The following is a 17,247-nucleotide window of genomic DNA, read 5'->3' on the forward strand; positions in this document are numbered from 1 at the left end:
TGGAATTTAGAATTACTTATTCCGCTGTTTGTGTAATTCAACCAAAGCGGTGTATTATTTGATTAATTTTCCAAAATATTAAAATAGTGAACTTTATGTTAAAATTATGGATTATTAAAATTGATTTTATTGTTCTCAAAATCGAAGAGATTCGACTTTAAACTGATTTATTAAGGGCCTTAAGTGTATTTAAAAATTCTGTGCTATTTTATAAAAAAAATCTTTAATGTTTCAAATTTGTTTGCTCATATTTTTCACTAGCTATTAAGGGTATTGAAATTTTGTAGAAACGAATGTTCTATAATTGGATTAAGGTATATATTTAACTGGCATTTGAGACTGGAAACAAATGTTGAAAATCAACGGTTTGGTTCGTATTTGTCTGATAGGAATCAAAAAGTGAAAATTAATAATGTGATGTCTCTAACGCAGTAAACGTTACAATGGGTGCACTACAGGATAGTATTTTTGGAGTTTTTAACAATAATGACGAAATAGAAATAAAAATAGATAACTAAAAAATTGTCATTGGAAAAGAAATTAATTAATATCTAGGTGTAATATAGATAATAAGCTAGAATTCAGGAGTCAACATGAATATATTAGTGAAGCAATTTTCAAAAAAAATATTTGTTTTTCCAAATTCGTTCAAGAACTTCCGTAGTATGTGCAGTAAAAATATACAACACTGTGATAAAGCCTCATTTTGGGTATTGTTCGCCGATTTTGTTTTTATTTAATAATCAAATTTCAAAAGTGCAATGAGAATAATTTTTCGTGTAAATCCTTAGGTATCACTCAATTTTATGCAAGAGTGACTCCAGTGACTGAAAATTTAAAAAAAAATTTTACTTCACTAAATAAACACCAAATATATTTAAATTGATCTAAATAGTATGACGACGCGAGCTCGTTATTAAATTGAACTTTTCTTCTTTTATTTTTCTGGATTTGATTATCAAGAAATTTAATAGGAGAACGATATTTCCAGTGGAATTACTAGTAGGAAATATTTTGATAATTAAAACCAAATAAATTTAAACTAAAGAAAAATGTATAAGTAACTACAAATTCTCCTAATTTAATCAGTTATGATCGAAATTACTAAATCAAATTTCAAATGCTAAAATCTAAAAGAGTTTTGATTTTTATAATCGAAACAAAATTTAAATTTAGAAAAGTAAAATTATTAAATTTAACAACCTATATGCAAATCAATCATATTTTGTTTTGTAGATTTAAGACCATTAAAATCAACCAAAAGAATCTTTGTTGTTTAACAAAATTTATTCGTATACACGGGTTACATGGCATGTATAAATTTCATATATGCTTAGATTCAAAATTAAATATTATTTCTTACTTCTTTTAATAATGATTTTTAAAAAATTTTTCGTTTATTAGCATAACAAAGCTCTTTTTTCCTTAATAAATTCCGATATAGTCTCTCATTCTCTCTCTGCTAATGTGTACTTATATCGTTATATACCGTACACACATAACAATATTAAAATTTGATATTGCCATGTTTGCTACTTAAAATTCATAACAGTCAGTGTAGGAAGTAGGTGCAGCATTAACAATATTTTCTACCTTTATTTACGTTCTTCTTATACTTTTTTTTTTCTTTTTTTTTTTTTTTTAACCTTTATTATTTTTCGTTTGATTCTTCAATGGGCTTATACCGTAACCGTACCTCTTTAATTTTTGGATGGTTTTCTTTTCATAATGGTAAAAATATTGTAAAGCATTGTTATTTTTTTACTTTTTCTCTATATGTGCTTTTTTTAATGAAAATTTGCATATGGAAATTTTTATTTTTTAAAAAAAAAAATTTACATACATACAACTACATATTTGTTTATATTTGTAGTTACATACATATATAAGGAAAGAAGCAACATAATGAAAACTTTTTACATCAACAATCACGCTCATTTAATTCGTTCATTCATCTAATCGTTGATTTTCGTTTATCAAAAACGAAAAAAATTATAAAGAAAGTAGAAAAGAGCAACAAAAAAAGCGTATAGAATACAACGGTTGATTTTTAAATGGTAATCAACATTATAACAGTTGATAAATGAATTTTTATAGAGTGTTCCATTAAATTGTTGTTCGGGTTGAATAAATATTCAAAGAACTAAACAATTTAATGTGGACGGGAGCTGTTTTATAATTTGTTTCAACTTTTCGGGTAAATTATCTCCCACGACTTGCCAACTCTAATTTAAATCAACGTATTTTCAAAGAAAATGATCGTTGCCTTATCATTTCCAATTGTCACGCTTGTATTTGTAGCCACTTTTTTTGTAAAAAGTGTAGAAACTCGAAAAAATTTTAAAAGTCAATAGTGTTTCCAAATCATACTGTACACCTTGTGTGAATATGCAAATGTAATTTTAGTATTGTACCTTATAAATTATTTTTTAAAATTTCGTGTGGTTTTAGATGATTAAAATGAATGTTTTGTTGATGTTGTGTTTTTTTTTTTAAATTTAACTTTATAGTAAAGACGAGCTTTTGCAAAGCAACTTCTTATAAAACAATTTACAATCATCAAAAGTTCCATGTTTTTCATTTGTTTTATTGCATATTAATTTGATGTATATAGTAGCTTAAGTACCATTAAAATTAACTGTTTAATAATGTTTATTTTAATGGAACGTTTTAATTATATGGAGAAGCATTCATTATTAATTAAAAATTTTATGATTGCATTTTATGTGTATGTATGTACTGTTATAAATTTTATTTGAAATTATGCAGTCAATCAAAAAAATTTTATTTTTTGGGCAGTTGGCAATTCTACATAAGTGCATTGAAATTTTTTTATTGCACGGCACATGAAATTCAGTAAGATTAAAATTTAAAAAATTAGATTATTTAAAAATTGTAAAAATAATTTGGAAGTTGTCCGAAACATAGTTTGTGTGAATTTACCTGTTTTGTTGCCGATCATTAAAATTTCATCAGGAATATTGATTTGAGGTCATTATTCGGTAAAGTTATTAGTGTAACAATAGACTGCAATTTATTTCTTTTATAAAATTTTCGACAAATAAGATATTGCGCCTAAATTTATGTAATATTTTTTTAAATATTTGTAATATACAATAATATTAATATTTTAAGGTGGAGATTTTTGTTTAATTTGAAATTAATATGAATTGAGTATTTAATCTTAAAAGTAGGAATAACAAAATTAAATCCAAGTGTTAACGAAGAAAAAGTCAAAATTTGGGACAGTTCCTTGAAAATTTCTAGAACATCAGAATTGTTAATTAATTATAATAGCGATTTTAGTGTAATAAAAACAAACTCATCCCATTTTGTATTATGTATTCGTATTTATTCGTTTTGATTCGGATTTCTTCGCTTTTTCGTGATTATTCACGTTTTCTTGTACTTTTTCATATTTTAATGAATAAAGAGTAGCTTTAGCAAATTTACTCTAAGTTTTAATGTATCAATTACTCCCCGTAAATGAAGAGTAATGTACATAATATTATATGGGTATGCTGTAAGAGTAATAAAGGCCAACAAAGGCAATTAAATAGCATTTTATATCATTCGATCTCATTCGTATTTTTTCAAATTTATTCGTGTTATTTAATACTAATCACTTTTGTAAATAATATTGTTAATGCGTCTCTTATAATTTTGTTAACAATTATTGTTATAGTTTGTGTATTACGATTTTTTTTTTAAATAAATTTAAAGACCTTAATTAGGTTTCTATAATTCATGAAAAAAAAAGAAATCAAAATGAAAAATTCATTAAATTCATCAGCGGTTATTGTTGTCACTTAATTTAATGAAAATTTTATGAAAATTACGGAAGTGTAACGTAATATTCTTGAATACGAACTATACGATCAATGAAATTCACGTTGATCGTATATTACAACGACTTAGTGTCGCCACTTTTCTTATAGTACCTGAATACGCTTACATATTTGTTGCATACGTTTACAGTATTGTTAACTTTTATAGCAAAAGTATATTGTGTTATGGTAAAAAGTTATAAAACAACGGTAACTATTGTATGGCGCTACTATAGTTAAAGAAATTGTTTTTTATTTTTTATTTACCATTTATTTTTACACCTTTTTTTTTTTTGGTGGCAATTGTTTGATTAATTTTGGTATTTTTCATTTATTTTCTCTATTAAAATTATTTTTTTGTTGTCTAAGAAAACATGTTCGAAAAAACCTTAAACCTTTCAAAATATAAATTTCAATTTTTTGTATTTTTTGTTTTTATATTTTTCTATTGGTACTCTGGCATTAATGTTGATAATGGGCTAACAACAAATATTTATTTTGATAAAGTTTGAAATAAAAAGCAAAAAAAAAAAAAAAACAAATGGTGGAATAAAAATGTCAAAATATGAATGCTGTGTGGTGTTGAAAATGATGAATGGACCCATGTAGAAAAAAAAACAACAATAAAAAATAAAATGAAAATAATTTATGAATGATTGTTGAGAAAAATACAAAAAAATATTCAAATGTTTTTGAAGTAAACATAAAAAAAAAATATGGAAAAATGTTTTTTTTTTCTTTTTCAAAATTTTTTCTATTCTTTTTATGGAAATAAAATGTAAATTTAAAGAATTTTTAACATAAAAGTTCTCTTAATATTTTTTTCTTTTTCGAAAATAGAAAGGTGTTAGAAGTTATTAAGGAATTGAGACAATGATAATCTTTATATTTGAATTTAAACACCTTCAAAATCTTCAAAATTAAAGAATTTCTAGAATTATGTTGGTTTACACTATTGCTCTATAACAAACTGTTTGTTCTATTAAAAATAAACAAATATGTATTTGTTGAAAAATATTCTCTAGGGCGAAGTTTATAGTTCAAAATTTGATTTACTATAGAAATTTACTATATTGTGAAGTAAGTTTCTAATAAAAGAGTAATAACTTGAAAATGTTGTTATTGTAGAGTAAGATTTGCTAGTGTTAAAATTCTTTTATTATAGTACTTTAATTTTCTGCTATTTGAATTTTTCAACTTATTAATGCGTTCTTTATTTACTGTAATTGGACGTTGATTACTAATTCTAAGTGTAAAACTATATTAATACATAATATTTCTATAAGTAATTGAATTAAAATATTAAATTATTTCTTTAAGAATTTGATCTCGAATTCAAAGAAGCCAGACTTAAGGCTGGTTATACATATAAATATACAAGAATTACTATTGTAGAAATTATGATAAGATTACAACATCTTTCCAATAAGATTTCGGCATTTTTTTAAATGTATACTGTCAGCCTTATAATATGTTTTTAAATATTTCATTGCTCCGTCACAATATTAATTGCTAAATGAAATGACTGACATGACATATTAAATCTTAAATTAAATTTTGAATTTATTATGAGTTAGAAATTATCAAAAGTTTTTTCATCTCAATTTAAATTTGAAATTAAATTTGAACTCTTTTTTAGCAATTTTCCAAAAAAAAAAGTGGGAAAGAAGGGCATATTGATTTTGTGCGCATATATGTATTTGTACTATTTTATTTGCATCGTTTTTTCAATTCACTCAGAAAAATACCCACAGATAATGGCGAGTTAATATGAAAGGATTTTAAGGGAGCTAATATGAGATTTAATGGCGAGTTAATATGAGATCTGAATGATATTTGTGTGATTGGTTTAGATTTTGAACGCAATTAAATCAGTCATTTTCAGTTGGTGCCGTAATACACGCATATTGGTAATATATATTTGTTGAAAAAGTTAAAATTTTAGCTATACAGGCTGGACAGAATACCCTGTTATTAAAATATTTAATTGAATAAATTTTTAAATAACAGAAAACAGATGAAATTTCTTCTATTAACAAAAATACACTTAAATTGTACACTTTGAAAAATTTTTAATGTTGTTTACGTCATTCCCCAATTAAACTTCCTTCGCTCATCATTAATTTTTTTAAAGTATGTTTGCATGTTTAATATTAAAAAATAACGATTTATATTACTGTCATGTTTTTTAGAGAACGTTGTAAATTTTAATAAATTCATTTATTCTCTTCCAAAATGAATACACGAAATTGTGAGTTTATTAAACAAAATTTTTGTCTTTTTATTGCAATGCTTTTATTTCGTTTAGGGTGTACATATGCGCTTGAATAATTAAGATAATCAATGAATGCATATAGAGACACAACTATTACAGCTTTCGTATGCAAATGAAAAAGAAGGAATTTACATGTCATTTACAATTTAGAATTTTTACAAAATTTTTGTAAAATGACACATGAAACATTAGCTGTTATGCTTTGAAACAGAAAATTGTTAGGTTTAGAAATGATTCCGAATGATTGTAATTGCTTTTATTGCAAAATATAAATGTAAAAAATTAAAAAAAAAAGTCGAAATTTTTTTTTTTGAATAATCAAAGCTTTTGCTAAAAGACCATAAAAAATATCATTAAAGGTTTGACTTTATTTTTAAAATTAGTAAAATTTAAGGCACGTTTTTTTTTTAAATAATCTGCACGTCTTCTAGTTTTAGTCCTAAAAAAATGGCATTCATGCAATACAAACAATTCGAATTTATTTCAAATGAATTCTCATGATTAATTTTTTTTGTAAAAAAAAATTGCAATCCACACACACATGCCTGCATATGGTTTGGTAATAAAAAAAGGGAGAAAAATTAAATCGGCAGGCAGTGAATAAAAATCGAGACCGAATTTTTTTTTTAAATGCAGTCTAGTTTAATGTCCAAATTAATTTTCTAAAAACTATAAAAGAATTAAAAAATTGAATTTTTACCATAAAAGTTTTATTTCTTTTGTTGTTGTTCTTGTTTTTTCTCTTTTTTAAAGAAAACTGATGACATTTAAATCGTGACAATTTAATATGCGTGATATCGTCTTTTAATTTTTTTTTGATTTTTTCATTCGTGCCGGCTAAAAAATGTTTTGTTTTTCGATATATTTCTGCATACTTCATTGTTATGAGGAATATAACATGCTCTTGCCGCTATTATTGTATTTTAATGTCTACCCTATAATCCTGACTATAAAATGATAATAAGAAACCCAAAAAAAAAACATAAAGTGCCCCTTAACAATTTCTAAATTATTGGAAATATGCATTAAGAATCTTATTATATTATTTCTGTATTTGTGTATATATGAGTAAATTAAGTTTTCTTTTTTTGCGTAAACCTTATAAAATTTCAGTATTCATGACCAAGTTTTGCACTCTTATATTTCGAATTAAAAAATTTTTATGGATATTTTTTTGATAGTTGATATAAACTACATAATATTCTCGTTTGCACAATAAAATAGATTTGTTACGAGAGAGCGAATAATATTCTCGAGAGCTAATTACTAGCTTATCAAACATTGTTCATACATTTTGTTTGATACGATTAAAATTTAATACAAGTTTGAACATTGTAAGTATCAGTGGATTGTTTGATTGAACAAAAGAGAAAAGAATACCAATTATTTCTTATCAAACAAAATATGTGATAAATTTTTAATTTTAAATAAAGACCACCGCATTCGTTATAACATTCGATTGTGCGAAATTTCGATAATGTAGTTTTGACAGTATCTAAGGAAAGGTCAAATAAATTTTGGAAATTGTTTGACAAATATCATAAAAATTTATGCAATTTCAAATATTTTTATCGGTTGTGATGGCCTTTACTAAGTTTGACTGTGCAAAATTGCGATACTATGGCATCAATATAGTTTTAGATCTATATAGCTAAATAACCTTTTAATTTGTATGACAGTTAGTCGAACAATTTGTTATTACATAAACCACCTGCTAAAATCTATTGAATCATGACATTTTGATGAAACAAGGCTTTGGTGTTGAAAATGTCATCAAAGTTTTATTTTTCTTCTAGTCTACTATTGCGTGAAATAGTATGGGATGTGATTCCATTTAGGATTTCACAGAGTCATAACCTGTCTAACGGGACAATTCTGTACTTTTATTTTTTATTAGCCATAATTCCTTGAACCCTAATAAGGCTAAAACAATTTATTGTAAATTTCCTACTATTTACAATTCTACAACAAATGAGGCGCAATATCATAGAATTTACTAAAATCTATAAAAAGGCCGAGAAATTGAAAATATTATTTCAATAACCTTCTTCATACGAGTATGCTTATGTGAATGTGTATATGTACAATCAGACCATTCGTACAGCATATACGTTAGGCATGAGAAATGAAATTAAATATGCGCAACTGTGATTTTTTGAAAAAGAATAATATATAAAACTTAATTTTATAGGCAGACATGGGATCCTACCCACCACAACTATATATAAACCAGACGTGACGAATTATTTTGATAACGAGAAACAGAAAATAAAAAAATAAAAGTTAAAAGAAAAGAAACTTTTTTTCTTTCTTTATAAAAAAATTGGTCTAGATGATTGTGTATTGGTTATGACACTCTAAAAAAAAAACTTTTATTGACTATTATGGTGTTAGTGGTTATAATAATATTATGGTAGTAGTAAACAATAGTATGGTTAAGGCATTTATAAGTGACACGGTTATTGACTTAAAAGGTTAATTTTATTTATTAGGTTTTTTTTATTTTATAATTTGGTTTTGTTTTTAGTACTTTTCAAAAACAAAAATTGGAGTAAAGTGCTTTTTAATTTCACCTGGCCTTTCGTGTCTGTTCATAAAACTTCCCAAATAGTTCCTTAGAGTCCTAAAACTGCCATTTATTGGAAATTTATCGTTTAGAAACCACAAACATCTTTTGAATTGCGTAAACGCACAAAAGTTTTTTACAAACTTATCTTAACTCACTTATTTAACCGGTGTGGCGAATTCCATCATTTATGTTTCTTTCAATTATCCTAAGTATATGCAATAATTTTATATACTTATGTAAATTAAATTAATGACTAATATATTGGTATATAAATGAAAGTACATAATTTAAATAATGTAGTAGATTGTTTTTAAAAACAGTATTTTCGCTTGTATTTTCAAGGGAAAACTGCTACTTTACAAACCATTGGTTTGATCCAAATTTAATGATCTCGATTCGTTTATTCTGGATTTTATTTTAGTTCAAAAAATTACTTTTGTATAATCTTTTTCTATAGTTCGGATTTTTTTGTGAAAAAAAAGCAATTCAATTCACTTTTTAAAAGATTATTGTTTAAATATTAAGGTTCATTTAATATTTTGTGTATTTAAAACTGCGGACCTAAAATGTTACGGAAAAATTTTTATTAACGTTTCTATTGTTATAATTTTGCAAAAAAACAAAAGCATAATTTCTGTAGAATTTTATAAATGAAAACAAATCTAAAGAGTTCAGGTTTAAGTTGAAAAAAAAAAAATTTGTTGAGGTTTGTTTTCTTTTTGGAATCAAATTAGAACAATGGGTAATTTTCATATTTAAACGATTCGTGGTTAGCGAAATTAAAGTGCGTTTTTTATTATTATTTTGTTAATATTTTCTCAAAATAATTTGTTTTTCGGAAAATTTCGATTATGTGACCAAATTTTAAAATTTCATTTGAATAAATTACTTTTTATTATTTTTTAATTGTTATTTGAAAAATTAAGCTCAAAAAAGGTTTTTGTTTGAAAAATTAATAAAAGTTTGGGGAATATTAAATAATTTAAAGTCCGAGATCTCTACTTAGTAAATGCTTATAAAGAATTCTCAAATAATTTGTGTGTTTAATTACCGTTGCTGTCCGTTATTTCACATAAATATTTTCACAGTTACAAAGGATTTTTCTTTGTAAACTACATGTCTACACTTCCTTGTGGTGTATCACTGTTGTCACATGTACAAAATTCTAGAGCTCGTAACTTAAAAATTACGTAATTTATTGTTGCTTTCCTTCCGATAGACAGCAGTATTAAGTTTCTCAATAGGTAATATAGGTTGACAATGTCCTCATGGCGTTTTTTAAAATTTTATTTTATTGAAGAATAATAAATTTTTTTTCAATTTTAGTGCCGGAACATTTACATTTGTCGGTTACGGGCTACTAGTATATTAAATAATTATGACAATTTCATATTAAGGAAGGCCTAAATCTTATGGGCGGAGGCTCACGTATGCAGGTCGTCAAAGCGATGTGTCCTAGTAAGGAAGAGAAGAGGGTGAAGTCGTTGTTCGGATATAGTAGGGCTAATATCAGTATACTAGTAGAAGTCCCTACGACGGATGTCTGTTGGGGATGTCAGAATATTGCGGAGGTGATGGATGTGGAACATAATTTTTATGCCGCTTCGTTTCTGATGTGGAAGGGGGATCGCATCCTGAGGGTTTTCTTATATGATCGTCTAGAGGTTCTGACGTGGGATTCCTTGGCACGTCTTTTGAGACTCTCCAAGGAGGTTAATTGGTTCCGTTAAGTGGTTTTTTCGGATTGTACTGCTTGGGGGTGTTTGGTGTTAATTTGATTGTTGTCGAAGGACTTTCTGGTTGGCCTATAGCATGGGCTTTGCGTCTGTTGCCAAGCGGATCCTCTCGATTACTACTACTACTTTTATTCATAATAAGAAAGAAAACGGCTACTTATTCTGAAAAATATTAGAAATTAATAAGATTTTTCTTTTAATTTCATAATTTTCTCAAAATAATTTTTCATTAAGATTAAGTGTATTTTTTTCTATATACAAGTCTTCGGTATTCAACGTGTACATCCTTTCTTTTTTCAATAAAATAATTTACGTTTCAATATTCATTGTTTTGTTTTAGCATTTTTTTTGTAAAGTCATTAGCCTTTTAACACTTACTATTAAAACGAGAAATAAGAAATATAAAATCAAAATGTTTAAAAATTAATTAATATCCTTCAAAAAATTTTTAAGAAGTATTTATCACATTTTAAAAAAAAAAAATTCAAAAATGCCCACGTTAATAAAATAAAAATTCCTTTAAGGCAAATGAAAATTAAAGAATTAAAAAAATTTGAAAAAAATTAAAATTTAAACAAAAAAAAAAAATTAGGAATTTTATTTTTTTTTTTTCAAAAAAAAAAAAAACCATTTTATTACCACCATTAACTCACTCCACACTTTATAAATCAAAGTAAAAGTAAGAGAACACAACAATTTCCAATAAATTGAAAGTAAAAATTTTTTCTTATTTTATGCACGTTTGGTATATAGAAAACCGTGATAAATCGATAAAATGAAATATTTATGAGGTCCCTTTTGAAGCGAAAACCCATCTTCAATACCTTTTTTTTTCTTTAAATATTAAACATTGTGAACCTATTAATTTTCTTCAATGCATTTATTATTTAATAAAATATTTTTTGTATATGTACACATAATGCAGCATTTTATTGCAATTATACGCCAGCCCAACATGTAAAAGGATGTATTCATATAGAATTTTATTAAATAACACTATACATACATATACGTAGCTGTATAAAGCATTTATTATGTAAGCATACTTAAAAAATTTCGCCCTAAATGTGTTTTTTTTTTACTGCCCGTAATATTTGTATATTGAAAATTTAAAAGAGCGCAAATCGTTTTAAAAATGGTTTTCGGCTAAATTTACATTCACATATACTCGTAAAAATTCTTAAAAAAGGAAATGTGTTTTTAGGGGCGATTCAAGAGAATTCAAAAGAGGGAGAAAAATTATAGTGTTTAAAAGTTAAAAAAAAAAAAAAAAACAACTGTCCATCACTTACCATTTCGGAAAGAAAACAAAACAAAAGAGTTTATTTTTTTTTTGTTTATTTCAGTCAGTTCTCGTATAATCTGACAGGAACCGTGTAATTATATTAGCAAAATGGTGATTTTCGCTTCTTATATTTTATCCATTTCATTGATTTATTTTTGATTTGTAGAAGATAACGCATTATCCAAGTATATATTGTAAGTGCATTTATTTTTATGTACCTATTCATGTTCTTTTTTTATAATATAATTGGTAGGATTCAAGGTTTGATGCACCTTTGGGGTTTCAAAGTAAAAAGTAGAATAAAATAATCATATATACCAATTGTAAATAATTTTGTAATACAAAGAAATTTTTTAGCTGTTTTTTAAATTTTAATATAGAATCAACTCCAAACAACATGTGCAGATAACAAACTGTTCTGGGTTTGAGCTTGTATTTTTAATAATTTGTAAGTACATAATATACTTTTGTTTCAATTGAAAGGTGAAAAAGTTATTTTTCAATAAAAGGTTATTGAACTTTCAATAAGTTATTCACTGGGATCGATAGAGAAGAATAAAAATTTTTGGTGATTAAAAAATAATGCCGGACAATAGAGTGGATTAATTTAAAACTAGACCTATAGCTTAAGTATTGTACAACTGTTCAAATAAATTTTTTCTATTTCGAAATTGTTGACAAATTTTAATTCTTCATTTTTTCATTTTTTTTTTGGAATGCAAAACTTGATTTGTGTGTTTGTGTATATGAAATTCTTGCACTCTATTTGATTTAGTATCGTAACTCTTGACTTTTTTAAAATTACTGAAACTCTCCCACCTGATGACATACACCTTTTTGCGGCTTCAAGAGGATTTACTTTAAAATTCGGGAATCTGAAATTCGATGTGCGTATCGGAAATTTGCACATCACATCTTATTTGTTTTTTGTATCAATACAAAGTACTGTCATTCACTGACATTATGGATTCCGTATTAATCAAATTTTTAAATTGTGGCATCGAATTCGGCAGATTAATTAATTTCTCAAATAGGGATGCTGCAGTGTTAAAAGTTTGAGTATTGTTTTTATATTATGAAATAAATTTGAGATTTAACTTGTCACCAACAGAACCAACAGAAAATCGCAAAAAAATAGTCAAAAATTAGTATTTCATAGCTGAAAAACATAAAATCAGTCAAATGCCCTAGGAAATTGTAATACTGCATTCTGAACATTTATGAAAAGCTTGAGGCGATCCTTACCTTTTTGCTGTGCATTCAACACGGATTTTAAGTAATACGGAATAGAATGTTTTGTTAAAATTTCTTCTTGAATAAAATTTAAGGCGATACTGTGCAGTTTTTAGAACAATGTGTAAGGAGCACTTAACTTTAAAAATCAAATGGCCTACAAAACCGCGTAAACAGCAATATTTTATGTTTTGTTTTAATAAATAAACCTTAGAAAATTTTCTACCCAATATGAATTTTCGCTTTTGAGGAAAGTTTTACTAATTAGAATCAAATTCAAAGAAGAATCGCTTATTTCTTCTTCTTCTTCTTTAGTAGCTTTACAGCCCGATGTGAGCCTTAGCTTGATTGACTATCCGCCTCCATTCTGCTCGGTCCGTTACTGCGTTATTTAGGTTGTTAACTTGTAATTTGTTTAAATCGTTTATCACATCGTCTTTCCATCTTAACCTCGGTCTGCCCCTAGATCTGTTGAGTAGGGGCCTTGCGTCATAAATTCTTTTTGGAGCTCTATCAGAGTTCATTCTGAATAAGTGTCCCGCCCAGCGCAGTCTTTGGGATTTTATATATCCAATGTCCTCATTGCCAATTAATTCCATCAGTTCCTGGTTCGTTCTAATTTCGTATTCGTCATTTTCGTTTCTTTTCGGCCCAAATATTTTTCGCAACATTTTTCGTTCAAAAATTCTTAGACCATTTATATCACTTTGTGATAATGTCCAAGTTTCGGAACTATAACTTAGAATTGGTCTCAGGATTGTTTTATATATCTGTAATTTACATTGTCTTGATAGTAATCTTGATCCCAATATATGAGAAATTGTATAGTATGCTCTATTGGCCGTCAATATTTTATGCTTTATGTCTTTGTGGATATCATTATTTGAATTTATTTGTGCACCCAGATATATAAAATTATTCACACCTTCGAAATTGTAGTCATTAATAGTAATATTTTGCGCCACTCTTCTTGTATTTAATCTCGATACTATCATGTACTTTGTTTTATTTTCATTTATTTTTAATCCAATTCTTCGAGTCTGTTGATCAAGCCTTGTAAATATTTCAATTAAATCACGTTTACTTCTTGACATTATGGCGATATCATCAGCGTAAGCATAAATCTGGTAGGGCCTCGTAAATAAATTACCTTCGATATTAGGTCCTTGAGCGCGTAGTGTAAGATCAGGTTAAATATGATGGTTGATATTTCGTCTCCTTATTATTCGGTTGATATTCGATAATCGCTTATTTATAAACTAAAAATTTAGTTTTAACCAATATTTAATTTAACCAGTGACCTTCCTAAATTGGTGCATATGTTGATATACAGCATTCTACTTACTTACTCGAATACTTAAATTTGCTTGAGTCATTTTGATTTGTTCTTTTCCATTTATGTAATACAAAAAGAATCAAGCCCAGAACAAATTACGGTTGAATGATCCAAATCAAGATCATCTTTTATTTTTCCATTATTATTATGGTATCTGGCATATATAATTTTATTAAGAGAATATCATCAACATCAACATCAACATCAACATCATCTTCACCATCATCATCATTCTCAACACCATTACTGGAATATAGAAAATTTAAAAGCCGGTGGCAGAATGAACAAATGTTTGTATGTATATACATACAATAAATTGCATACATATATTATACACTTAGTATATTAATATTATTTTTTAATAAAAAAAGGGAAAAAAAGGAAGAAAGAGAAAAAAAAAAAAAGAAAACATTTTTAAAAAAATGGGAACATTAAATTTTAAAATTTATTAGGACGAGCCGTCATTTCTTTGCAATTTCTGTTTTAATACAAAATATTTGTGTTGTCACTTAAAAAACACTCCTCTTCCCTTCGCTTGACTTTTGTATTCTTCTAGCATACTCGCATTAAAAAGCATTCAAATGAAATTTATTCATGGCAACTATTTTGATAGTTGGCTTTCAGTCGCATTAACTTGCTTCTGCACACCCATGTTCAAATATATTATTTGAACTAAGAAAATTCAAAATAATAAAATTAATGGAAAAAACAAAATGCCTCTTTTATTGTTCTGTCTGATGCACATTATTATAATTTTGTTTGGTTGACGCATTATTGTTGATGCAAAGCTGCTACTCTACCACTACACTGATTAATTCTCGCATTCATAAACACATAAATATTTTAGTTTTTCTACCATACAAAAGAATTATTCACAATGTAAAAAGAAAAAAAAAAATAAGAATTTTGTTTTGTTCTCATTTTATTCACAACATCTTTCTAAAAATGAAGCCAGCCTAGCAAAGTAGAAAGTTTAAACACGCGAAACAAGAATAAATGATGAGATCTGCATTTTAGTACATTCCCAAAAAAGAAAAAAAATTGGGACAAAATGTACTTATTTGTCTAAACTCTACTCGTTTGTCTGTTTATTAACAAATTTTTGGCTATGCTTGATTGAGAAAGAAGTTTTATAAACAAGTGCATAACACTGAAAATTTGATTATTTCGTAAACTTTCGGCTTATTTCCGCCTTTTTCCCCGTTTATTGCTGTCAAAATTTTAAAAATGTTTTATTTTGACAACTTATGGCCTACAAATTTGCAAGAGCTGCTAAATCATTGCTGACAGATGCAATTTTAAGCACTCTGACCTCATTGACCAGATAAAGAAAAAGAAAGTTCTTTTTTAATGACATTTATTTTATTGAGAACATAATTTTAAACGTCAATGCTATCCAGCGCAGACCTTGGCTATCAATGGTTCGAAGCATAAATTTTATAGAATATAACTGTTTGATCGAATCTTCAGACTTACACAGATTTTTTAAATTTGGCCAATCGAAAAACGTAGTAAATCTGTGAGTGACGTGAAAGCATGTAGGCAAAAAATTGCTAATACGTAAAAATAATTTCAAATTAACCCCTCCTACCTTCAATAAATTTTTTTACATATATTTTTTATTATAAACGTCAAATTTTTTGAAATCTGAAATTTTAAATTTTAATGACTAAATTTTCAAATTCCTTAATTTTTTGGAGTAAAATTTGCTATTTCAAAAAAAAATCAATGGCTTGAATCGGGTTAATTCTTTTTTTTACAAAGGTTTAGGTTGTTCTTGTGTTCTTAGTTTGATGCTGTGTTTTGTATAACCGACAGTGATTTTAAAACTAAAAAAAAAAACATTTTAGTATTGTGTTTTTGTTTTCTTTCATTTGTTAAACAAAACTACAAAAGAAAAAATAAAATAAAAAATAAAATTCAACATTTGCATTTAACTTTGACTGCTTTTGTCTTAAAATGCAGGCTGCATCACCTTTTATACTTTTTATTTTGCATACAATGCAAATTTTTTTTTTGTTTAACAATCGACTAGTGATGTCAGATCTCACCAGATTTGTTTCGATTTGCCTTTAATGATTTGTATGATTTGCTTGCTCTCAATTGGTGAATAAATAACTTTGAGAGACAGACAGTTGGTATTTTGCTTAGTTCGTGTTATGAGATAAGGAGATGGCAGAAAATATAACTAAAATTTTTTAAACAATTTTCGTCACAGTCATCGTTATAGTCATAGTCAACGTAACCTCACTAACAACGGCTTCTAAAGGTTCACCGTCGAACTTTCTACGTTTACCCATTATCACATTATGGCCATTCAAAAATGTTACACATACGGGCAAACATAAAACAGTGAGGTTGTTATTGTAATTTATTTTGGTAGGATTTTAATTTTACATCGAAAAAATGAATTCACCTACTTTAATACATTCAAGAAAAGCAGAGAAACAGCGCCACATTTTTCGATTTCCTACAGAACAACATAATCAGCTCATTTAATAAATTGTGATGTTTAATTATTAAAATTTTCCAAGTTTTTCTAGAAAGCAAAGAGAATTTTGATCACTAATCTTGTACTCATTTCAAATTTTTATTTTTTTTTAATTTTTAATTACTTAAAATTGTTATTATTTATTATTACAGAATGTTAGAGAGCCTATTAGAGGATTCTATATGGTTACATACATAATTTTAATCCACTTTATTTTAGCTTAACATTTTTCAAACATAATTGTTTAAGAAACCTACGCTAAATTCAAGTAAATTGTGATTGCCATGCTATGAAAATTTTCTTTTATAATAATCTTAATAAGAGTTGAGCTCTTTGACTTGGTAACATTTTTCTATGTACATACATATAGTTGAATGACGAGTAAATTGTGATTAAGTTAAAAAAATGAAAATTATTATGATTCCATAGTTAAAACAAGAACAATATACTCGTAAGAAACACAAAGATTCATACATTTCAAGGGCTGCTGCTATA

At 26.4% G+C, this 17,247-nt stretch overlaps 1 protein-coding gene across 1 annotated transcript in view; it reads left to right on the top strand.

The window, feature by feature from the left end:
- LOC129611586 (frizzled-like) overlaps positions 1–10,035 on the top strand; it is a 54,389-nt gene extending 44,354 nt beyond the window's left edge. Inside the window, exon 5 of the mRNA XM_055524794.1 lies at positions 9,998–10,035. Within this exon, the coding sequence (XP_055380769.1) occupies positions 9,998–10,035 (38 nt within the window). The remainder of the gene's footprint in view (positions 1–9,997) is intronic.
- The last annotated feature ends 7,212 nt before the right edge of the window (positions 10,036–17,247 follow it).

This window comes from Condylostylus longicornis, unplaced genomic scaffold (genome assembly GCF_029603195.1).
Source record: "Condylostylus longicornis isolate FDR11 unplaced genomic scaffold, ASM2960319v2 ptg000053l, whole genome shotgun sequence".
NCBI classification, from domain to species: Eukaryota; Metazoa; Arthropoda; class Insecta; order Diptera; family Dolichopodidae; genus Condylostylus; species Condylostylus longicornis.